The sequence below is a fragment of the Pseudomassariella vexata genome (genome assembly GCF_002105095.1).
Source record: "Pseudomassariella vexata strain CBS 129021 chromosome Unknown BCR38scaffold_3, whole genome shotgun sequence".
Classification (NCBI taxonomy): Eukaryota; Fungi; Ascomycota; class Sordariomycetes; order Amphisphaeriales; family Pseudomassariaceae; genus Pseudomassariella; species Pseudomassariella vexata.
The window spans coordinates 850731-875237 of NW_024467958.1; the positions used below are offsets into that span (position 1 = coordinate 850731).

A 24507-nucleotide genomic window follows, 5' to 3' on the forward strand; every position below is an offset into this window, starting at 1 on the left:
ACTTGGCCATATATACGATGCCAACGAGAATGGATTTAACATACACAAAGATGCACATATGGTCATTCTTGGTCGTGGCCGAAGTCAAATCCAGAAAGCAAGACACGACGGATTGCTCAATATTATCTGCGACAGGCTTTAGTATTTCCATACTACATGACATTTACGGTCCATCGCCCCAGACGTCTCTAGGGGTGTTCAAGAACGCAAGCACAGTCTCTCGTTAAGATGATCACTTCACATTGATATTGGGCCTCGAAGCTTAGCACGTCACTGTAGGGTATACGGGAGTTCTACCAGATCGGTAACTCAACCGAACCGGTTTCGCTGTGCCTGGAACACGGCATGGAGGCTTTATCAGGATTCAAATGAGTTGAAATGGGCCTGATTTACCCTGAAGCACAAATATTTCAGACAAGATTATTCTCTGACAGCAGTAACAGTCCGGTGGAACTGTGCGCAACGAAGTAATTCCAATGCAAAGGCCGCCCTGAAACCGTGGCTAGGAAACTATTGTATATCGAGTCAACGGTTACGCCACTCAGAGAAGATTAATCATAGTATGCAAGCACTCAATGCATGTCTCAGGTTTGGTAAAAGTGCTACGAACTGTCAACTTGAGTTGGTGTTCCCCCGATCATCCACACACCACGGGAAACTGCAGCATATCGACATTCGGTGAACAAGTCCATGCCTCAGATCTCAGACGAGAAGAAGGAGAAATGATTTGAGACTATTAGATAATTTACCTGTAGCATGTTGTAGATGGAGTCCTGGCAGAGGACTGGTTATTCGGTAAGAACCTCGATGTCCAGTGCGTCAAATCTTCAGTGAACTCGCTTGAAGCACTCGCGGGAGGACCGAAAAATACCGCAGACAATACCCGATCCAGGCCCGGCATGTAAGCCCATGAAAACATATCGAGTTCGGCGAGGCCTTCAAATAGAGCTACTATAGATTGTGTCTCAAACTCATCTTGTCGCCCTCTCCCCTCCATGGGCTGTTCCCGGATCTGCCCCTAGTTCTGGTTCATCCAATAACGAATATTGAGCATATAATTCCAAGGACAGCGTTAGAACGGTGCGAGGTGAGCCAGTATCAAGATTATTTCCCTGTATAGGGTCTAGTCAAGTTGTAAGGCTTAAGGCTCTATAGTATGTGAACCGCTATTAGACCGCTAGTAGACCTCAGTACTCCGCTCGATGATCGATAGACATTGTCAAACCATTGATTACTTAAGCCCTACTTATGGACATGAGGAAAGGAAATAAGATCATTAGGGTTAACAGACGCGATTCTATGAATGCTACACACCTCACTATAGTTATGCTAACTGAAGTACCCAATTGGACGTGAGCCACATGACAGCCACAACTTACAGCTCGTACTCGTGTTGGGGTGGGGTAGCATATATAACGGCTTGATCCTGTCCACACAATGCGAGATGAGCGATCGCACAGGTAGACATGTCTACTTGCCCCGGCACAGGCAACGTGCCTCGATTAGGTGTTCCTCGGTACCCATTCCGGTAAGTCTGAGAACTCTAAAGTATGGTACGAGATTCAAGAAAAGGCCAAGTTTTTGACAAGACTTCGCCAAGCTGATCAACACCAGTGTGAAATAAGTGCAAGAGCCCAGTCTACGCGTATCTGATCGCAAAGTCTTGTCAATTGGAGTCGGCATCATTCCATCATTGTTACGTCCGCAGCCGCAGGCATAATATCATATAGCTCAATCCTGGCAACACTGCGTTTCCGGCAGAACCGAATTGTTTCTTGCGCAGTGCTCGAGGTGCCGGAAATGCGAAAGCTTGTTTCTTATCAGATGCCGTCGGGTGCGTTTGGGGGTTCACTACCTTAGATCTGAACCATGACCACATCATGAGAACAGTGGCTCTAACTAGTTCGTTCCTCGGGGTCCAATCCCGCATAACTCGAAATCCAACCAGTCATACGTGTCAAAAGCAGCAAATAATGATCAACCAGCGTCACGTCAGCTATTTTCTGCTTCCTTATCGAGTCATTCTGGGGCTAATCCTGATCCACAACTCGATCCGCGGAAGTTCCTGCAGTGCGATCCACCGATTAAGAATTTCTGGAAACCGGCTGGGTCACAAGACGGTTGTCGGGTTTAAGTGAGCCCGCCAATTTGGGTAAGCTGTGCCTTGATTGCGTAAAGTCGGGGCTTGGTATAGAGCCGACTCCTCCCCACATGCCCCAAAGGTGTTGCCGTCGGAGTCCGTGGCACACCCTACATGTAAAGCCACAATGCTCTATTACGGAACCTATCCTTTCTACTTGGTGCCTTTTAATTCGATTATAACATAATTGACTTTTAGCCGACCATGCTTGTGTGTTGGTAGATGGCTGGGAGCGCAAGTGACTACGACCATCACGGCAGCCCTAACAGCATCATCATGGTTGTCGTCTACGCAAGCGGTACGCGTGGATGACCTAAACCTATGATAATGAGTCTCGATAGATTGTCATGGCTGCAACAAGCACTGATACACAGATAACCTTGCGATTTCCTTGGCACAGCTTCTCGTAAGGTTGTATTGTACGAACGCGAGAGGTTCGAGACATGCGCTACTATCGCAGACTGGTAACAAAACCGTAACCCCGAATGAACGGCAGATCTCGGAATTCCAAAACACCAAATTAACTAGGTAGTAAACTGCCGCAACGTATCGTGATACATGTATATGCCAGAATAGGAAAAAGAACACGGGCCCCTAGTCCATCCACATATGGATATGATCTGACGGTGACAGTCGAAGCCTTCGGCAATGACTTACACTCAAGCTTGGAACCGAACCCCGCGTTGAATCTCGCCATACGCGCGGTGTACATGAGACCAGAGGGCGCGTATGCCGTGTACGAGGGCGTATGGCTTGCTTGCTGGCTGAGTGGCTTAGACCACTCTTGGCTGCAGAATAGCGACGATGCAGTGAGAGAGACGAGATAAGCCTTCTCGAAGTCTATTAGATAGCATCTGAAAAGCTTCCTGGTCATTCCGAACCCGCAGCGACAATTATCGCTCTGAGTAACCTCCCTGCCACCAAACTCCACATTTACGCTAAATTTTTGTTCATGTTCGACGGCATTCGGTGTTCTACTCAAGTACAATGTTCGTGCTTATGAACGACTTCTCGACTAGCTTTCAAGTCGTACGAATCAGGAAGCAGTCACCACGTTTGCAAAGATTCCAAATCGGCTTGATTCCGACCGCCCGTACGCCGTACGGGGGCATCCGGAGAAAGTGGAGTAATTCGATCCCGGCTCTGCTTCTTCCAGCAACGAAGGTGGTTGTTGGTCAACAAGTTCTATTCCGTATCCATCCATCATGTTGTCTTTTCCTGCCAGCATGTGTCTTGTCGTCAGCCAGGATTGGTTTTCAAAATTATTTCTGAACAACCACGCGTGCCACGCGGTCATTTCCTCCACAATGTGGAGGCTTGTCGAGGTTGTCAGGTATTGTGAAGTAGATCAAGTTGGCAATTATGCTACTGCCTGATTGGTTGCTCGTTTTCCCGCAATTGCAATGCGACGGAACCAAGAGAAGAAACGGACTCCAAAGCCAATACGAGTATCGTGGCACAGGAAGAAGCTAGTAAGTGCAAAGTAAGTAAATGGCTCCAATGAGAATGCGCTGCAGAGTCGGCAATGGCGCCAGCTTCATGTTGCGATCAACTAAAGCCATTGTTACGTTACGACGTTGACGCCGACTCCTAATGGACATGGCCGAATGCAAGCTGCACCTAGGCAAAGTCTGTGGCTGAGGCAGGTGCGTGCCTGGTGCTGACTATCAAGATGATCTCCCTCTCTCAGCCCTATGGGTGTAGATGCGTCCGATTCATTATGAATCACAATTTGCGAAACACGAGATGTCCACACGAGTCTAATATGCCTTGATCCGCGAGGACGGTGAGCATGATATAGATTGATTGTTACCGACGAGTGAGGAGATTGAAAGAGGATTCGTCAATAGGCGAAGCTTTGATGACCTCGCCATTTCCGCCGCATGCATCGAAACTGATGAATAATGCCTTAATGCCATGCTGGTTTGATGCAACTTGGCGTGGTCCGTCGCTTTGCTTGCTTCCCCATCCCCACCTGTCCATTGCACAACTTTTATGCATCCCGTTGCTGATTCTTCGGACCGTCCCTCGGATTCGCAGGTTTTACGAAGCGACCACAACAGCCGAGTCAAACTTAGTCTTGGTCCCAAGACTTTGCTTCATTAAAAGTAATATCAGGAACGGAATTGATACGACGCCGATGCTGTATTCCGCAACTTGTGCAAAGCTGGGATGCAAGTCCGATACTGATTGCTATCAGTTTATCTAATCTGATGCATCACGGAAATGTCTATCATTCCATGGTGTGTGTTATACGTGCGACGTATGGGCATTGCGCTGCTGGGGTTGCCGGAACTTGATGGACGAGTAGAAGTTCCAATGATGGCAAGGCACTATCCAGCAAAAGGCACATCATGACACGGCGTAGCTACAAGTAGATCATTGATCGGCTGGCATGGTATCATGGTTGAGGACCATCATTTGCTGCGAAAGCGGTAGAATCAATTCGATGTACCGTCCGGCGTTATCGTTATTAATCGGAGAAGCTTGGAAAGCTTCCAACCCATAGCAATACTAAGCAATCCAAATGGTTATCAAGCAGTCACCAATGCATCATAGCAGACAGGGGTCGTTGGCGCATAGGTCACAACGACGATTCATCAGCATTTGAGACCGATTTCGCGTCATAATTAATAAGACGTTTCTTGGAGTTGGGCGCAACTCTTGGCTGCTGGCTTGCTGTCTATACTGTGTATGTACTGCGCATGCTGGACGTTGCTGTGCAATGACTTGGCGTAATGAAAGCATCCCTTTGGGTTTGGATGCCTTGAGGACCCCTCGGCTTGCAGGCCCAACATCAAACTCCGACAATTCCATTTGACTTTTTGCGGTGACTTCTCGCATAAGATGGATACAGCTGGCTGCATGATTGGTTCTGAATTGCCCAGGAAGGAGTACCAGCAAGTCGGGTACGGAGGTACACGGGCTTGTTGATGGGCGGGGCGCGGGCTTATGAGTTATCCATGCGTCTTGTTAGCGGGACGAGCGGTCGGCGTCTTCTTTTTGTGCAGGCCACGGATTGACGGGGATTGATTGTAGGCGGTGAGAGCTGGGATCACAGTTGCTGTGTGAGCCGATGTACCCTGCCACGCCGCCAATTACGAACAATCCGACAAGACGAGACGAGCTCTTGTGTTGGTCATGCCGTCTAAAGACAGGAAAGTCCACATGGCACAATGTCCACATCCACATCCCATCCACAATCTGTCAGCAGATGCATTACAAAAGAATCGTACCTTCCCGTTTTTTTTTTTGCAATTTCTCTCAGGAGCTCCATTCCAATCTGGAGACAAAAAATCTGAAGCTATCTAGCCAACGGATATATCAGCCTCATACCAGTAGCTCCCGGTCTAGATTTGACAGAAACGGCACATCTCGCTTATACTCATACAACCAAGACAACCAAGACAACCAAGACACACTCAAGACACACCCAAGACAATATAGCCGCAAGGTACCCTCGTACCGACCACCACCTCTTAAAGTGCTACCCCACAATCCCTGCTTATTAGCTCTGAGTCCATCATCGCGAGCTTGGATACAAAAAGTCGCGCCTTTCCGCAAATCGGTGCCTGACTCACCTGGCGAAGCTGCCTGGATCAAACAATTTCACACCATTTTAAGTGTCTCTGTTGCTGTTCTACAAAATGGTTTTCGCCACTTTGCACTCTTCCCCCTTTTCCTCATCCGCCCACCAACCATCATCACCATTGTCAACACCCAAACCCAAGAAGATGTCCATCTCACAAACATACTTTTTGGCTCACCGTGCCCGGGCGAAGCTCTCTAGCGAGGCTGCCCGTGCCGACCATAACCTCCGTCTCCTCGTTGGCCATGCGAACCTCCTCGACTCCCTGATGCTCGACCTCGCGAATGCCGAACGGGAGCAGGAGAGCTGGTTCAACCAATCCGTTCGCGGAGCCAGCCCGCAGACCGAAGAAAGACGTGTGCAATGGTCCAATTCCATTGCTGACGAAACCGAGGAGGACTGGGAAGCCGACTCCTACTCCGATTCAGACAGCGATAGTGAGGAGGACGAGGACATTGAGATGGCAGACGCTGTCTCATTGAGGAGGATACCGTCCAACACCATCGTGCCGCCGTCTCCACAACTGGAGACAATGGACGAGGATGAAGTCGACGACATGGAGGAGGACAACGAGGAGGACTACGTAGCCCTGACCCTTACTCGCTCCCCGTCACACTCCGCATCACCACCCGAACTCGACCACGACTCCGACTCTTCAGAGGATGAGTCCATGCCACCATCACCGCCGTTCGCATCATTACCATCATTCGCCGAGAAGCAGAGAGAAGCAGTAACAGCATATTATGATTCGAAAGAGGAGGATGATCAGAAGGCCGACTTCTACAACGAAGGATACTACCTGCCACCAAGGAATTCTGCACGATTGATATCCGCGATATCAGTCTACTAGACGTCTCCTCTTTGCACACTTGAATTTCACCACCACGGATTTGCTTTACACGTCGGTTAATATCTGCATCTGGACGGCGTTACACAATACCACAGCGGCAATGGCATTTCGACAGCGCAAGTGTTTTTGGCTTTAAATTTTTTTCTTTGTTCTATTAGGGAGTTACTACCAGGAGGTTCATAGGCCCAACAGGGAGGGCTCAAGCTGTCACCACTCAGAGGAGGATACTGGGGCCGGATTTTGGAGACAATCATCTCGGGATATTCATATTGCAAGGAACAGGCAGGGCCGTTCGTTCCTTGGTATTCAGCTTCTTCGGCTTGAAGAGCTGAGCTGCACGGTCGAGTGGGATATTGAACGCCTAGTTCCTTAACTTTCAATAATCATCACTACGTATCGTGACAGATAGCATGCACAATTGAAACCCAAATCACTTCTCACAAAAAAACATGATTCGTCTTGATTCCATCAATCGCGCCAAGTATGTCATTAACGTGCCTTGTTGCCTCGTGCATTGAACTCTCTCGAGTCATGGTGATCATCAAACCGGACTTACACTTTTAATCTCCAACCGACATCGGCGACCTCTGGATCATATAGGTGTTGCATTGTCTAGACGGCTTGATTGATCATCAGCCGAGCACTTTAAATCATCTCGCGAAATTCCGGGAGCAGCCAAAAATCAAAAAATCAAAAAAAAGAAAAAGTTCTCGCCAGCCGCACCTCGGGTTACAAATTCCGCCCGAGCATGATAGCCATTAGGCAGCGAATTATCTCCGTTGACCGGGCAGCCGCCATCTAGGCAGCATCTACAAAATTTTCTCTCTGGTTATTGCGCGAAGCCCGAAAATCGCATCACATTCCCTACGACCGATCGCGACAGACCGGGGGGTTACGGGCATGCCATCTTTGCATGAAACCTCACCACATGGACTCTTCTAGTTAGCGATAAGAGGTTCGCACGAGTTGAAGCCTATTCTCCACTGACATCCTAATCCTATCAAACGATATTAGGGACACCTGTGCCTGTGCTGTCAGAAGACAAGGAGTGGGCGTGACGTCTGGCTCAAGGTCGTCTCAGTGCTGTGGGGAACGAGCTTAAAGGGTAGGGCACTTGCTGTAAAGGGGTTACAAAGGTACTTACGAGCGGTTGGACCCCCAATAAATTGAATTCCAGGGCTGATCTGCTGATTGATGCTCTCCAATCTCACGGGGTCCAGCCGAGTGTTCCCAAGTCTCTGGGTTCCTGAGACCTTGACAACCGTTCTCCAGCCAATCAGGGAGGGGCCGGCCTGCCGCGAAAGGGGTCCCATGGTTTTGGTCAATCGGTCAGTCAGCCAACCCACAAGCGCTGCCATTTTCCCGCTTTCAATGCTGTGCACGGAGATTTGGCAAATGATAAAATTGACGGAGACCAACAGGGCATGTGGCCAGACCACGATGCTATCGAACTGATTTCGCCCACTTTTTGCTTCTTTCTTCACACTTGTTTTGTTCACGTCGTCTTTGCTGGCCCGGCATGTCTGCCCAACGTTGGATAGACTCCACGCATCATGCGAAGAGAGAACAAAATGTTACGATAATAATTGGCGCGTAAGTACGGATGGATACGTAGGTGACTTTGACCCTCATCGTGCGACACAGTTGGTCGTTGACCGCTGCGGTCTAGATACGCATGAAGTACACCGTATATGTTATTTTCTTCCTAGTGAGGCGGTGCGAGGAACACAAACAGCCCTATGTGATGTCAACCCACAATCATTGGATGTGCCATATTTTCCCCGAGGACCGCTCTGCGAAGAGGTGGAGATGACGCACAATAATTACTGCTTAGATAATCTGCCAGTCCCTCGAATATTTGCTACACCCTTGCCCTTGTGGGCAGGTGTCAGATTGCGAGTCCGTCATCAGGGGCCTCTCATGCCGCTTATTCTGTTCTGTCAGACATGCTACCACGTTGAGTTACGTGATGACAAAAACACACAGCTACCACAGCAGGTGAATGCGATGTGGAGGGCGGGTTTAAGTTGGTGGTGCAGTGCATTTCACATGTTGAGAGCACGCGGAGCTCCCATTCTTTGCAGATCGCACTTTATGACAAATCGTTCAAGACGAATTTGCTCGAATTTTTATGCGAGCCCTGCCATTACACATATTGTGGGTTCGTGGCACGGCCCCCCGGCAACAAGTACGATACCTACCCCGGATGCGCGTGTCGTATCTTGATACCTTGAGTTGTGTTCTCATCGGTTCGCGACACGTCCACACTGGTCGATCGAATATTCGAGCACGGGCAAACACCAAAAGCAAAAAGCAAAGGTTGGTCGGCACTCAGTGCGGGAAATCTTGACTCTGCAGCCGATGTTTATTGCAATCGTTCTCGACCGTGAGGAATCGGGAATCTTGCCCGCCGCTGATCTTAAGATCAGAACGGCAATCTCCACGAACTTACCAATGCGCTGCCAACACGCTTTTTCTGACCCCGCGCTGCTGCCGTCCTATGATTCATACCTCCTGAGTAGGCTTCTAGAACCTGTCCTATCAGACGTTATTCTGGGTGCAGCCATCTGATGGACACTTTTTCCATGTGCCACGTCCACAGTAGCATGTGTTGTGTGCTGTGTAGGGGTGTCCCTCCTTCCTCCACCGCCAAAATGGCTGTGGAGAGACAGCGGCAGGACCCTGTGCACCGGCATAAGTGCGTGCTAGAAATGCGGTGAAGTCAAAAAAACACGGGCGGGGCGTTAGGTGAGGTGAATCATCCGGTATATGCAGCTGTGCCCAGGCTGCTATCATTGGGTCAGACTGCGTTTTGTCATTCCACTCGTACTCTTGCAAATCGGTCGGCAAATGAGGACTATTGGGTCTTGCGATGGGATGCAGATTGCGAAACACCGACGATATTGTGCGTGTCCGTTTTATGCGACGATGATTGACTGACAGATAAGATTTTGTGTTTGTGCCTGTACTGGATTAAGGGTAATAAGACGTTCGCGCCGGGCATTGTTCGTCACAAACTCTGTGCTGAACTTCCGAACTCAATACCGTAAAAGAACTATGCCCACCACTTTTATCCCAGTATGTCTGGTCAATTGTTTCCGCGTACCTGAGTCATCATGCAAAATCCATGTTTTTTCCCCACACTTGAGAGAAATGGGTATTCTCATAAGCTGGGGGCACAGCCACACGTCGCTGCTGAAGACCGAGCCACCGTCTCATTCATATCAGAACTTGCCGGATGTTCGTGGCCAATGCCGAGCGACGGTCGGCAACAGACTATGGGAAAGTGAACTCCTGAGGGAAACCGATCAACTCCCCGCAAGTCGGAAATCTTGTCTGCTCTCCATTTCAGATCCACTTCACAATATCTCGGCTGGTCTTCGTCATCGTCAAAGTATGAGAATGTCTAGAACCAACTGAGTTCGTATGCTTGGCAAGATGAGCATGTTTCAAGACCAGGGTCCATCCGTTCGGAAAGGGCTGAAAGGTCGCTAATGGAGCGAGATGCGACGAATTACCTAGACCGGACGCATTTGCCATCTCGATGTAGATCCGCTCCAGGCCAGCGGCCGATTTGGCCTTTTCGTTCCTCGGACAATTCGGCATTAGGCCATAAAACTCCGGCGATTTGGACCCCCATAAACACCGTAATGTCCGCTGCATCCGTTACCGGGACCCCTGTAGAAAGCGGCATTACATCATCTGCTGAATATTGAATTTTGTACGCAATCCACTTCGGCCCATTAAGCTTCAAGTTGCGATTTGAGGATATTGCCACCAATCCACGACAATATTGATCGTTTCGTAAGGCTACGTACCTCGCGTACCCGTCGTATGTACTGCTTCGGCTGATCCGTATTTTCCCGGCCCGCTAGTCTTGCCTCCAACAAGATGCAAACCCTGCCGCGGCGCGTCACATCGCGACAACCAATCCTATACATCTGTCGCTCGCGCATACGGGCATCCAATCCGCCCCGACGACGATTCACCACCACCCGGCCCCGATACGCCGCCTCTCCACCGGCTCCCCCGTCCGCCGGGTACGCTGCCCTCTCCTCTCGACGCCTTATCTCCATCGCTGGCGTCGATGCGCCCAGATTTCTACAGGGCATCATCACCTCCAACATTCTTGCCCTCAAGCCCAACCCGGAAAACAACAAGGGCTTCTACACCGGCATACTCAACGCCTCGGGTCGCGTCCTTCACGATGTTTTTATATATGCTAGCACTTTGGACGTCGGCATCGCCGACCCGATGCTGCAGCCGGGCGAGGCCTTCATAATCGATGTGGACGAGGGGCAGGCGGGGAATTTAATGCAGCTGATTAAGCGGTATAAGCTGCGGAGTAAGTTCAAGTTTCGTATCCTGGACCCGGGCGAATGTGCGCTGTGGCAGGTCTGGGACGACGCATCAAGTGAGAGTGGCACCGGTCAGAGACCACCTTTCTCAACAGCGGATAAGAGCATTGTACTCCCAGACACAAGAGCGCCCGGCCTGGGATACCGCATCCTTACCACGCAAAACGCAGCCCCCGCGGCAGACCTCGACCCAAGCGATGAGAAAGCCTACCAAATCCGGCGGTACCTGCGCGGCGTGGCCGAGGGCCAGGACGAAATCCGGCGTGAGCAACAGTTGCCGCTTGAGGCCAACATGGATCTTATGGGCGGCATCGACTTCCGGAAGGGCTGCTACGTGGGGCAGGAGTTGACGATCCGCACCAAGCACCGCGGTGTGGTAAGGAAGCGCATTCTGCCCGTGGTGCTGTACGGCGAGGGACAGCCCGTGCCGTCGCGGTTGGAGTACGACTCGGACGCGTCGCCTGTGCCGGCCGAGACGGTGCCCGGGCAGATTAAGATTGGAGTCGATGGAAAGAAGGGGCGGTTGGCGAGTACTTGGGTGGCAGGCGTGGGAAATGTTGGGTTGGCCGTTTGTCGGTTGCAGGTCATGACCGACTTGGAGTTGCCAGGAGAGACGAGGGAGACGCCTTTTGATCGTGAGAGGGAATCTTCGATGGAATGGGGGGTTAATGAGGAGGAGGGCGCGCAGAAGGTCAAGGTGAAGGCTTTTGTGCCGGATTGGGTGAGGCATAGGCTGGATGAGACGTGGAGGGATCCTAAGCAACGATATGGTTGATGTATATGACTAAGCATGTATAGTAGCTTGAAATATTCCCCGCTTAATATGAGAAAGGCGGAATGTATATAAACTTGGTGTGAAGACTAGACTTTACGATATGTGTCCTCAATGTACGATGAATCCACTTTGAGCTTTTATTGTCCTTCACTATAGTCGGGTGTCTTTGTGGCGAGGGGAATCACTTGCATCTCAGTCCTCAACTCAAGGCCTTCAAGTCGCTCTGGAATTGAGGATGGGTAGTCGTAAGTATATGAAACCTGTTGAAATTGTAGTGTTTGTGAGATGACTATGATGAGAGTTCACTCGCGGTAGTGCAACCCTCTAGGGATTTATATGATCATGCACCAACGTTCACATACCATGGTAGTACGAGGTACATGGCCCAGATGAAGTCGAGACTGAACCAGCGTCTAGGCTCAATTTGAAATTGGTACAGATTCCCTCGAAAAGAACACACGATATCTTTCAACAGCTTACAGTTTCATTGTTCGGAAACGGTTTATCTACCACACTGCCTAAATTCATCCACACGGCTATGGGTTATCCATGAACACACTTGATATGATTTCACATAGCTACAGGTCGAAAGATCGATAGTTGGCATGCTCTATAGAGCCAGCCTTGGGCTTGCCTAACTTTGTTGAGTAAGGCACCGATGCGAAAGAAGACGATTCAACGTACATAAGAACCGTCGATAAGTCCCCGGACGTGGGAGTTGTATCTCTTCAAGTGTGCAGAATCGGACAGTTAACCACCTGATCAAAGAGGTTGACATCGAAGTCGTGATTGGATTCGGATTCGGATTCGTATATTCTGATTGAGGGTGACTGCAAAAGAAAGGAACTCACCTGGCCGCCACTGACGACTTTTGGGTAGGACTACGGACAGAGTTCGTTACCACCAGTTTTCGGGTCATATGACCGACACTCAGGCCGTGGCGACAGCCAAAGCCAGCCGAATACGTGAAAGCCAAGGGTAACGAATCCGAGAGACGCCACGGACGTTGCCATAAAGCGCCGCGCTGGTAAAAAGCTCGTCTTAGTTCGCCCCCTCTCAATGCGGCGAGGTTGGAGGGTGGTCCAGAGTTTGGACAGCGTATCGTTGGTGGCTCTGGGCTGTGCAATACCGGATACTAAAGTTCAGGTTCGCCGTGATGTCAAGTGCGTACGACGCTGGAAAGTTTGCAGTCGGTACACTGGCGACATTTTTTTTGACAAAAGATTTAAATACCCTGCACAACCCCAGTAAAGATCTATTTACCCTGCAATTTCCCAGACCTCCCACCGCCTTCCCAATCCATCAGACCCACGGATCGGGCCTATCAAGCTATCCATGGGGGCGTCGGCACCTTCTCATATTATGTCCAGTCTCACCACAACTAGAGCATCGCGATTGTGAGCTCTGTGGAGGGCGGCGAGAATCCCCCTTTCGAATCCTCTCTTTAACAGGGCATCCTCGAGGTACTCTGGTAATTGGAGGGTTACAAGGGTCCTCTGGCTTGAGCTTGAGCTCAGAGACGTTGATAGCTGGCATCGGGCTACTATACGTGGCAGCCCAAACGGTCGGAGAGAGAGATTCTGGTAGATAAGGGGTTATACCGTCCCCTCCTGCTAGTATTACGGTAATGGCATGCCCGCAAGGGATTCCATTCCTTTGATACCGACGGCATGAACATGTCCCTGCTGTCAAATTTACAATGCAAATAAGGCCGTCAGGCTGTACTACTCTTGCTTCCGTTGGTGACGAAAATTGAGCACGATTACTAGACGCCCATTGCCTCCCTTCTCGTAATTTCCCTTCAACGAATGGGGTAGCTGTCTTCCCTGCCTCTATCAACCGTAAAGCAGATTGAAGCCGAGCTGCTCTCTTCTCCATAACCCGGTGCCATATTGAGTCGAGGAGAGCAATAATTGGAAGTTCCCGATCAAGCTTTAATACTCCGTTTTGCGACTCGACAATATTACTTGTATCGTGGCCATATCGACGCCCAGAGAATAGCGCCTCGGCCCAAAGCGAAGGGTTTGCCGCCTCTAGATATGCCGCAGCTTCGGGCTTTTGTTGTCGAAGCTTCTCTAAAGCTGCCTCGTATTGGGCTATAGTTGGTGCTCGGGCGATAGTCCAAAATAAAGTGGCAAGCCCTCTCCCGAACTTTCCCGTGAAATTCTCCTATGATGACAGCACCACGCCCCTGTAGCTAGAATATGAATCTGCCAGATATCCTCACTAGGGGAATAGGTTGCTCGGCAGCGCCATAAACAGCTGCTTAACGCAGAGGCACACACCCAGGAGCCACGGGTCTTATCTCGCCGCTCAACCCGATAAGAGAATTTCTCCTTTACAGCCCAGTTGTCGAGGGCAAGTGATAGAGTATCAAGGTCAAGGAACTCTTTTCCATCAATAGAAATAGATAATAGGGGTAGCGACGTCATGTTGAGCTGAGGAATAGTAGTCGTATGCTAATTCCAGAGGCATGAAGTCAGAAAGCATGGCGGAAATGTGGAGAGAAAAGCGGCAGAAAAATTGCAGGGTAAATAGATCTTTACAGGGGTTGTGCAGGGTATTTAAATCTTTTGCCCAAACTTGTTTCGTATTTTCTGCGGGACATGCTACGGCGCGAGCCCTGGATGGACTCGAGGGTGGGTTTACCACGGATAGTTACCACGAAAAGTGGTGAGGTCGCTAGATCACACAAGTATGGAACTTTCATAAAATAACTAGGGACCAAGGAGGGACTCGATGGTAGTTTCATTTGGTCCAACGAATGGGATCGACTGTCATTACTGTACACGCAACTTCTGCATTCCCCTCTTTCGCTTGCCACCAACTTCCCTATGCTCCTCAATCTCCAGCAAGGCCTCTCTCTTCATCTCTCCTACCAGCTTCAGGGCATCCCGAATGACCCTAGTCTCCAAATTCACACCCTCTTCCCCCCAAGCTATCATTTCTCTTCCGACTCTCTTCTCAATAGCATGCACAAGCTCGACATCACGCTGGCCCACAAACGTAACAGCGTCGCCCTTGCGGCCAGCTCGGGCCGTTCGACCAACTCGATGAATATAGTCATCCGGATTCCTCGGGACATCGTAGTTGATGACTAGACTGACCTCGGGGATATCGAGCCCACGAGCGGCCACGTCGGTCGCCACTAGTATCCTAGCTGCCGCAGCCCGGAACCGACCCAGGTTGTCGATGCGATTTTTTTGTGAGAGTTTCGAGTGCAGCGAGGTGACGCGATGGTCTAGCAGTCGTAGAAGATGGTGCAGGAAATCGGCAGTTGAGGTGCGGTTGCAGAATATGATAACCGACTTCTCGATGTTCGCCTCTGTGAGCAGGAAGGTATGTAGATAGTGCTCACGGTGCGTTACAGGCACCTGTACATAACATTGGTTTAGCGTGTTGGGGATTGCGAGTACGCGTGTGTCGACCTCGCAGACGAACACCGGTGGTTTGCCCGACTCCCGGGGCCGATCCTGCAGTTGCCGTACTTCGGGTGTCATTGTGGCAGTGAACAGTAATGTTTGCCTGTCCTTTGGGAGGACTGAAAGGCATTCTGCTATGTCCGGCAACATACTCCCTGGGCCTCCTGAGGCCAGAAGTCGATCGGCTTCATCAAGTACCAAGAATTTGACTCTTCGCAGCCCACAAATGGTGTCTTCCCCTGAGTTCCGTATGTGATCTGCCAATCGTCCAGGAGTAGCAATGATCAAATGCGGCCTTTCCGCAAGAGCGATTGCTTGGGGCCGCATGTCAGATCCGCCCGTGATCAGGACGGCCCGGAGCGTTTGGGCTGCAGATATGGCCTTAAACTGCTCAAATATTTGCAACGCAAGCTCCCTGCATCGTATCAGCGTTGGCATCTTTCAGGTCAATGGCAATTTCGGCTCACCTTGTGGCAGTCAGAACCACGGCAAATATGCTGCTGGGGTCTTCAGCGAGTTTCTGCAATATCGGAGCTGCAAAAGCCACCGTCTTTCCGGAACCAGTTCGACTGCCTCCAATGCAATCACGTCCTTTGAGGATCTCTGGTATACAGTGTTTCTGAATGCCGGTCGGTCGCTTGATAGCCATGTTGGCCAATGAATTCACTAGCCATGGCCGTAAGTGGAGTGACTCGAACGTAGTGTTTGGGTCAACCGGGACTGCTGTCGTTGTGGGGTGAAAAACAACATCTGGCTCGGCCTTTGGAGGATTGGTGTTTGCTACCTTCTTTTTTATCCTGGAAGTTGCCCCAGTTATGGAAGATACAATGGGCGCCTGGTAGGGCTCATCGTCCACGGGGTCTACTTCGACATCCAGAATAGCCTTGCGCCTTTTCCGTGGCGCATCACTGTCGAGGGAGTCAGATTCTTGCCCATTCTCGCTCCCGCTTTCTGGCCCACTACTGCCGGAATCTGACGCCGAGGACAAGGAGACAATATCGATCTTTTCCATTTTAGCGGCACGAGGTCTTGTAGCCGCGCTCTTGGAGGACGGCATGGCGAGTTTACTGGGTAGCCAAGAGTGAGCCCGCCGTGTATGCACCACAAGCAAGGGTGAGCTGATCGATGACGGTGTCAATGCAACTGCGGTCCTGCAAACGTTCCTTGGACGGCAAAAGTGGAAAACAGTTCCGAAAAATGAGTTGCGCGCCGTCTTGTTACAAGCCTTCTGTTTCGCTGTGTTGCGCTTGCTGACCTCATGGCGAAGCGAAAATCTTCCAACGACTGTTGAAAAAATCGAGACAGGGATCAGTGACATGGTTGGTGTGGGGTAGGCGACAGGCCGGCCCAATGAGACGTTACGCTAAGTAAACGCGCGCCTAACATAAGATTGAACGTGTCCTTCGATTCGCTCGTTGGTTGACTTCTAAGCCAACACGTATTCAATCATTGCAGTCGTATTTTCGTCGCTCATCCGATTAGGAACACCTCGCAGATCTACTACTGCACTACGAAATAAATCGATGCCTTCTCAGACGACCTACATCTTATCTCAGCAGCGGTAAGAAGCGGGATTCCAAATGTTCGAGTCAACTGAGCATTCTGTTATACAGGCCTTAACGCGCCAGTCAGGGAGGCTGACGATCATCCGAATCTGGTCGATGTAATGCAACGGGGGTTGACCATGGGGATGCTTGGCAACCGAATCTTACGCCCCCAGTCCAAGACACCCTGGCGAGGCTGTGAATCTGAGCACGTCAAATATTCCCTGCCGACATAAGCGATATCAGCCGTCATCAGATTGCTCGACCGCTCCAGACTCCGAGTTGATTGCAGAATCGGACCTTTGGAGCATTCGGCGATGTTTGCTCCCGCCAGAGTATCTGCCGACTTGATGCCCCTCTAGTGCCGCGTCATCCGGAACTATGAAGCAAGCTCCAACGGCCCAAGAGGGTAAATCGACGCGCTCCAGATTTTTGGGGACGAGTCATCTCAACTGGCCGCGTTTTGACCACGTTGAACGATGTCCCCCGAGAAGAAAAGGGCGGCAGCATTCGCGAGCACTCAATCCCGTATGCCGCAGCCCATGTCGTGCCATTCTTTGAACATCCTTTGAACCTCAAAATGACATATGCCAGCCAGCCCACGAATTGCAAGCCTGAGGCCTTTCTGCAGGATTTGCGAATGGGTGGTTGCACTAGGATGCTTGACTATGCAATTCGCACACATTACAGGGTCCCCCATATGCGAATTGGGGTAACACAAGACGCTGCATCTCACGCTGAGCAAGTTCTCCAGTTTCCTCACCGGGCACGAGACAGTAGCTGCAACGAAAGGAGCGCTTGACACATGATGCTGTCAGAAACAATAACCACTGACCGGGCATCTGCAGTATGCAGGAATTTGGCAATTTCTGACGACTTGAAAAACCAGTACGACTTCATGATTACGTACCGGGCGTTTGATGTCAACGATCATAATCAGGGCGAGTGCAGTATTGCCCGCCAGTGGACCTGGGCCAGTAGGTGGAAATGAGATGAGGGTGTGGCCATGGTGGGTCCAACAGGCTTGACAGGTTCTAGTGGCTCCCGAATGCACATTTTGGGCGCAACGTGATTTTCAAATTCACTGGATGGCTCTCTACTGATCCCTGGGTGATGATGACCCCTTGCGCACTTCAATGCTTTGCTGGCCACCCCAATGAGCACGGATGATTGATCCTGGCATTCAATTGCCCCAGCCAAACCAGCCTGTCTGACCAGCTCGGCTCTCTGGATCTGTTGCTCCTGGGAGTATCACATTTTGAGCGCCTCGACATTTATGTAGTCCCCTCATCTCCAGCATCTCCAGATGTCCACTCGACTTTCCTTTCCATCGTCAATCGAAGTATCACTAACCGCCAGGCGTTGTCTCGTCTCAAGTTCCGAAACAGCTCGGTGCCACTGGGAACAGCTGTCTCGAGTTGGTCGTCAAGCTCATCTCTAGCTACCCGGCAGTCAACCCCGCTAAGAAGCTGTCCATTCGTCGGTCCGTCGGCGGAAACTCAGTCCTTACCACCTGCATTTGCCCACCGGGTTGGCGCTAGACCGTCTGGCGCTCTAGCCGATATCCCTGCAAACCAGCATAAGCAGCAGGGCCTTCTCCGCTTCGCAGAAGTAGGCAACGGACAAAATCCCGGCTGCACCCACTTGGGCCGCGACGACTCGACGAGCCATGCGCTTGCAACAAGCCGTCCATGCTTTCTACTTCTGCTCGACAACCCTCAATTTGCGTGCTACTGTTTCTGTAGATAGCATTCGACACATTTTGGATATCCGCGGCATTCTCTCGCTGCTGTCTTGTTCGTACCATCACCTTTGGCCTGCCCAGGACGACACGACGACCGTCGTTCCCCACTGCATTGAGCATTGATATACGTACGACGCCCCCGACTCCCACTGTTACCGTATCGCCTTACTCCCTCCCGCCTATCTCGTCGGCCAGGCTCAACTGCACACGCCAGCAGTGCTGAGCCATAGCCGCGCAGTCTCGAGGAGCTGTAACTACTCTAGTTCCTGCACAATACAAGCCATTCCTGCCCATCATGTCTGGACAGGACAACCAGAGCTCTGGGTCAGTGGCGCAGAATGTAAATGAACCCTTCCGTTGTTTCCTGCTCGATTCGTGTATTCTTTGTCGCCATTTCCCTCGAGACTGAGAGTCTGCGCGATAGCAACGTTTCCTCGCTTCATGATGCTAATGTCTATCCCCGATGAAGACCCCAACCCTCTCGCTAGATCTTCCCGCACCACCTTCGGCGCCAATGTCGAGCCCAGTTCCCATGATGTCTTCTCCCGCACCCCTACTCAGACCTGCTCTCGGCGGCTCGAGACCGGGCGGCGCACGAACACCGAGACTGGGGTTGGCCATTCCTCCGTCACCTAATGCCAAAGCAGTAGGTGGGCCCGCCGGAGGCCTTTCGACGCGGCCGCAGCTGCCGACGCTTCACCTCGCTACACCTATGGGCAGCACCGTGACACCCTACGAGCAACCTCCCAGGCAAGTGGGTGCCCAGCCAGGCCAATCGGCGAGCGGAGGCAGTGAAAGCAGCGCAGCGCATTCAAGGTCGGGCAGCTTTGGCCCCCTCGACGGCCGAGCTAGCAATCCGACATCTGCAGGTTCCCAGTTCTCGGCTCTCTCCTTCGCATCACAATATGGCATTGGCTCAAGGCCACAAGGCACGCCCGATCCCATATCCGCAGTGGGCTCCATCTACTCGGAAAGGAGTGAGGGGGGTGTCGGCATGGAACGCGACAGCAGCATGCAAGGTCTTGAGAGCAGTTTCGACAAGCTCGCCCTCGAGAAGGCAAGGACTGCCGATGTGGACGATCTCGACGACGAAGGATGGCGTATCGCCAGTATAGAGAAGAGAATCGTTGAGCTTGGTGGTCTTGGAGAGGGAGCAGGCGGCGCTGTTACCAGGTGCAAGCTGACGGGAGGAAAGACTGTGTTTGCTCTCAAGGTACGTATCACTCTCGCTTTGGAGCCCCTTCGTATGCCCGTATTGACATACTCCAGATCATCACGACAAATCCGGATCCAGATGTCAAGAAGCAAATCGTCCGAGAGATCAACTTCAACAAGGAGTGCGCCTCGGACCACATTTGTCGTTATTACGGCGCGTTCGTCGACTCGGCTACGGCTACCATTTCCATTGCCATGGAATTCTGCGAAGGTGGCTCGCTCGACAGCATATACAAGGAAGTCAAGCGACTCGGTGGCCGGACGGGCGAGAAGGTGCTGGGCAAGATCGCAGAGGGTGTGCTTGGCGGTCTTACCTATCTCCACGGCAAGAAGATCATCCATCGCGACATCAAGCCTAGCAATATCTTGCTGTGTCGCAACGGCGACGTCAAGCTGTGTGATTTTGGAGTGTCGGGAGACTTCGGAACTAAGGGCGAGGCAAACACGTTCATCGGCACGAGTTATTACATGGCACCTGAGCGCATTACTGGCCAGAGCTACACCATCACGTCGGATGTTTGGTCTACGGGAGTCACTTTGCTCGAAGTTGCACAACACCGTTTTCCCTTCCCAGCCGATGGCACCGAAATGCAACCCAAGGCCGGCCTGATCGACTTGCTCACGTATATCGTCCGCCAGCCAATACCCAAGCTCAAGGATGAGCCTGACGCAAACATATTCTGGAGCGACAGCTTTAAATATTTCATCGAGTGCTGGTAAGTTGGAGTATCTGTTCTCCCCGTTGGAAGTAACATCATTGGGCTAACAATAAATTTACAGTCTCGAAAAAGAACCAAACCGGCGGGCTAGCCCATGGCGAATGCTCGACCATCCTTGGATGCTGGAGATGAAAACCAAGCGCGTCAATATGGAGAAGTACCTCTCCCAGGTTTGGGGATGGAACGACGCAAAGGCTTGAGTCCGGTGGTTTACACATGCCTCAAACAGGTGCAGATGGCAAGACAAAACTGTAGTTTGTATGCTGCTGAGTAGCTCGCCTTTGGATAAACTGCTGCTTCGTTTCAAGCTCCTATATGGAGGTTACGCGAAACTGGGTGATGGGATCTCGCCGGGCTGAATCTTGGCCGGCTTGCTTCGGTGGGGGTGGGCAAAAAAGAGGCGGGGCCGTTTGAAGGATGCATCAGCGAATGTGAAGATCCCAACTCGGATTCAAAGCCAAAGTCTGCAAACCATAGGGATCTGGGAAACACGGCGACAAAATGAAATGTGGGCGGGAAATTGTCGGGGCTCATGGCCAGAGATGATGAACTATGTACGAGGCGCTTGCATTAGATTGCCTAGAATCTGTATTACAACACAGGCTTTCAATACAACTCAGCGAACTTTATTGTCATTGAAACTGAACCGTGCTATCGGCAATGGTTCAAGTCCAAGCAATAGGCCTAGGGACGTGATCAGAGATGACGGCGGCGAAGGGCCCTGCGTCGTTGCCCTGCATATTCGGATGTGCCACGTGGAATAGTTCCTGGATAGGGTGAAAACGAACCAGGTAAGGGATGATTCCGATCGATATGTAGGCACACCTTACACATCAGTTAGCACATGCTCTTTGGTAAGCACGAACGTGGATGGAGGCAAGGGATGCGTACCACGGCAACCCCCCTCGCTCCCTACTCCCTTCGCCCCTATTCATTCCATTTCGCGCTAGAAAGCTTCTCGAAAGGGGGGGAGGGGGTGAGCATCAGGGTTTTCTACGCCACGTGGACGAGGGCTGCATGATTCACACCCTCCATTTTGAAACAGGCTGACATTGTGGTTGCGGCGCTGAAAGGGTATGAGTGAAGATGTGGAAGCGAGGGATGAGATGAGCGGTGATGCGAGGACAGCTGACGTGAGACGCAGCGGCTCATCACATTCTCCGGTAAGGCCAGATGGATGGGCGTAAAATACTTTTCCAAATCTCATACCTTGGACGAGTGGAACGGTGTGGTGGTTATGAAGGCAAAATTTCCCATAGAAACGCCAAACATGGACCAACCAACGGGTGGGCTCCTATTGGTGAACCTGCACTAGCAATGTGTGCCTTTTCTAAAAGCTTGGATATGACTTCATCCGCCGGATAGGCCGATGGAGTGACTCCTGGCTACCTAGAGAAGGTGCTTTGGAACAACTGCTCGAAGCTGTGGGGTTCAATGGGAAAGGAGGGATCGGATTATACTATGGCGCCCTTTTCTATCAACAATGGAATGTATTGTCAACTGATATGTCACCACATGTTCCTTTGGCTCAGACTCGAACTGAGAAGTGTTGATGACACTGCTGAGAACTGATAGAGCTACCAAGTCCTGCCTCGAGCTCGGTTCAGATCATGCCACGCATGCCTCAACCCTACGATACAAGAACCGGTGCGTATTAGAGAGCGCCAAGAGGCCCCAAGCGTAATCAGGTTCGTTATGTCTATAAGTTTGTCGGGTCCTGTAAGACGATGATTCATATCAGATCCAATGTTCAAGGGCTACATATATACTTAGTAAAAGGTACTATAGCGAGACAAATAGATGTGCACTTTACTTCGGTCCCGATAGTATCTCGATGCATGTTAGGCAGTGGAAAGTTTGGCTTCAACGCGGTTCTAAAGTACGAACTGATGAATATTCACTCCGAGACTGCTGAGGTCATCACACATTGGCAAACGAGTGGACAATGACGTGTTCTCATGGATCGAGAGTAGCAATTTGCATTTTCCTGCCACATCAAAACTTCGAAATCAAGAAGCTGGTACATACACCCAAGTATGCCGCGGACCACTTGCAGAACCAATATTATGGCATTCACGGCGGCTTTGTAACCTTCAAGTCGACGAAGGGGGGTGGCTATTGGAAGTCACAAGTTCCGAGAGGTAAAGACCCAGATACTGGCATTGTCCTCGTGTATCCACGATCCGTACTGAATCAACAACGTACTTGCCTAATCCTGGGTTACCTTCTCCGGTCTTTAGTATCCAATTAAAGCCGAAAACTTATAGCTCGGCATTTCCGGATTTAGGGTGAATATCTCCAAACGCTGAGTGTACCGGGGCTAGAGCAAGCCACTTTGTTTCTTTAGGGTGATATGATTGATTCAGTGCGATTATCAGCACAAGCTGTAGAAGCTCTTCCCCACTTCAAGTTCTCTTGAGCACGTGTTAAAGGAAGACTGGAAACCGCATGCGTGGTTGCTTTACGAAGGCAGGACAGTCGGGGTGGGGGAGGGGGTTTTCATTGTAGGTATGATGATGGATAGATAGCAATAAGAATGAGGCAGCACGCATAATATGATTTTGGTTATCTCAACTTTAGGTTGACAAAACTCCGGTTAGAATGTGTATAAAGGGAGAGACTTGAAACATGTTGAACCAGGTTGTAATGAAGTTTGAATATGGCATACTCACAGTCGTCTGGGCCTCTCGTGATCCAGTAAGTTTCATGATCGAGTGTCAACAATAGGGAATTTAACTGAAGGTGAGGCAGGTGCTGTTCACTAAATTAAATAGCTTGGGGCAGCCCCACCTGCGCCTCATGGGTGCGCCATAGCTTGCAGCTGCGACAAGCTGCAACTCAGAATCTTCGACCGCGACATCTCCGATTCTCACTATCTTTTGTCAAGAACTGCCTACGACCAACCTCAAATAAGGCCGTCGCGCCCCCAATCTAGAACTTGTACTTGTAGTGTTTCTTTTGCCGACGTCGAATCTTTCCCTCGCCCCTCACCAGCACCCAATATGGACAAGTCGGAGCTGCTCCAGTTCGCTCGCGAATGCGCCAGCAAAAATGAGGATCTGTACGAGCTTCTAGGGATCGACGCCCTCACGGCGAACGATCCGAAACAAGTACAACGAGGCTACCGAAAAAGCTCACTCAAGTACCATCCTGACAAGGTCAAAGTCTTTGACGCCGATAAATGGCAGTTTCTCGAGCGCGCCAGGGACACCTTGCTCGATGCCACCGCTCGAGAGGCGTACGATACCGCGCGCAGTGCTGCCCTGCAGCGCGAGCAGGCGCGGCGAGAAATGGACGCGAAGAAGAGGGCTATGGTGGAAGATTTAGAGGCCAGGGAACGAGGTGCAAGTGTCAAGAAGGCTCGGAATGAGAATAACGGCATGAGCGAGGAGGAGAGGAGGCGCTTGGCTGAGAGCGGACGCCGCAGGGTATTGGAGCGCGAAAAACTCCTTCGAGAGGCGGAGGAGAGGATGCGGAAGGCAGACGAAGCGAGGGAACGACCGAAAGCCCCCGCTGTAGCGCCGCAAGCCGCGCAAGCAGAACCACCAGCCGGTGGAGAAACGGATGAGTCAAGAGAAGCCGAAATCGAACGGCGGCTTAGAGAGTTGCAAGAACGGAAAGCGGCGAAGAAGGCGGCAAAGGAGGCGCGCAGGGCCGGCGGTGGCACTCTGGCTGTGCCGCTGGCAACACCTCCGCTAGTCACAACAGACCCCAACCAACCCCCACAGGCAGGAACACAAGCTGACGAAAAGAAGGATACCAAGTCATTCTCGTTCTCAGCGCCAAAATCTACCACTAGCGCCCCACGCGTCAAAGGCGACTTTTCTTCAACCATGGCGCGACTACGCGCTGCGCAAGCACAGAAAGATAGATGTAAAGCAGAGGAGGCTGCGAAGCAAGCTGATGCACTGTAATAGAAAACTAGGGTGGCGTCTTCCCTTCTGATACCCAGTCTTGAGACTATCTTAGCAACAACGCAAGAGAACTAGATGAGTCATGATCTAGGTCGTTCCAGAAGTAATGTGGTTTGCGATGTGATACCGCCTTCATTCAAGCAGAACCCCCCGGGTTTGGTAGCAGGGATCCTGGAAGTTATAAACTGACAAGATACCATTATACTTGACCAAGAGCAGCGTGGTCCCATGGCGAGA

The 24507-nt window shown here is 51.1% G+C and overlaps 5 protein-coding genes across 5 annotated transcripts; 4 read left to right on the forward strand and 1 right to left on the reverse strand.

Moving 5' to 3' along the window:
• Positions 1 to 5841: 5841 nt before the first annotated feature.
• On the forward strand, positions 5842 to 6579 carry BCR38DRAFT_328262 (uncharacterized protein; the record flags this gene model as incomplete). The annotated part of the gene is made up of 1 exon (XM_040854836.1): positions 5842 to 6579. A coding segment is annotated over one exon (738 nt), but the record flags the coding sequence as incomplete, so codon positions are not given.
• Positions 6580 to 10248: 3669 nt separating this feature from the next.
• BCR38DRAFT_423123 (uncharacterized protein) lies at positions 10249 to 11845 on the forward strand. The gene is made up of 2 exons (XM_040859573.1): positions 10249 to 10383; positions 10455 to 11845. Exon 2 carries the CDS (start codon positions 10471 to 10473, stop codon positions 11710 to 11712), a length of 1242 nt encoding a protein of 413 aa, XP_040718683.1. The 5' UTR covers positions 10249 to 10383; positions 10455 to 10470; the 3' UTR covers positions 11713 to 11845.
• A 2647-nt stretch (positions 11846 to 14492) lies between these two features.
• On the reverse strand, positions 14493 to 16146 carry BCR38DRAFT_335821 (P-loop containing nucleoside triphosphate hydrolase protein; the record flags this gene model as incomplete). Its single annotated transcript, XM_040855409.1, has 2 exons — positions 14493 to 15549; positions 15602 to 16146. 2 exons carry the CDS (start codon positions 16144 to 16146, stop codon positions 14493 to 14495), a joined length of 1602 nt encoding a protein of 533 aa, XP_040718684.1.
• A 2739-nt stretch (positions 16147 to 18885) lies between these two features.
• Positions 18886 to 20556, forward strand: BCR38DRAFT_455394 (BcMKK1, mitogen-activated protein kinase; the record flags this gene model as incomplete). The annotated part of the gene is made up of 3 exons (XM_040861786.1): positions 18886 to 19635; positions 19692 to 20353; positions 20418 to 20556. The coding sequence occupies 3 exons, from the start codon at positions 18886 to 18888 to the stop codon at positions 20554 to 20556; spliced, it is 1551 nt and encodes a 516-aa protein (XP_040718685.1).
• Positions 20557 to 23358: 2802 nt separating this feature from the next.
• BCR38DRAFT_406330 (uncharacterized protein) lies at positions 23359 to 24270 on the forward strand (the record flags this gene model as incomplete). Its single annotated transcript, XM_040858039.1, has 1 exon — positions 23359 to 24270. The coding sequence occupies one exon, from the start codon at positions 23359 to 23361 to the stop codon at positions 24268 to 24270; it is 912 nt and encodes a 303-aa protein (XP_040718686.1).
• Positions 24271 to 24507: the final 237 nt, after the last annotated feature.

Bases quoted from the DNA above. Each gene is read 5' to 3' on its own strand.
- BCR38DRAFT_423123 (XM_040859573.1), top strand. From the start codon at position 10,471: ATGCAAACCCTGCCGCGGCGCGTCACATCGCGACAACCAATCCTATAC.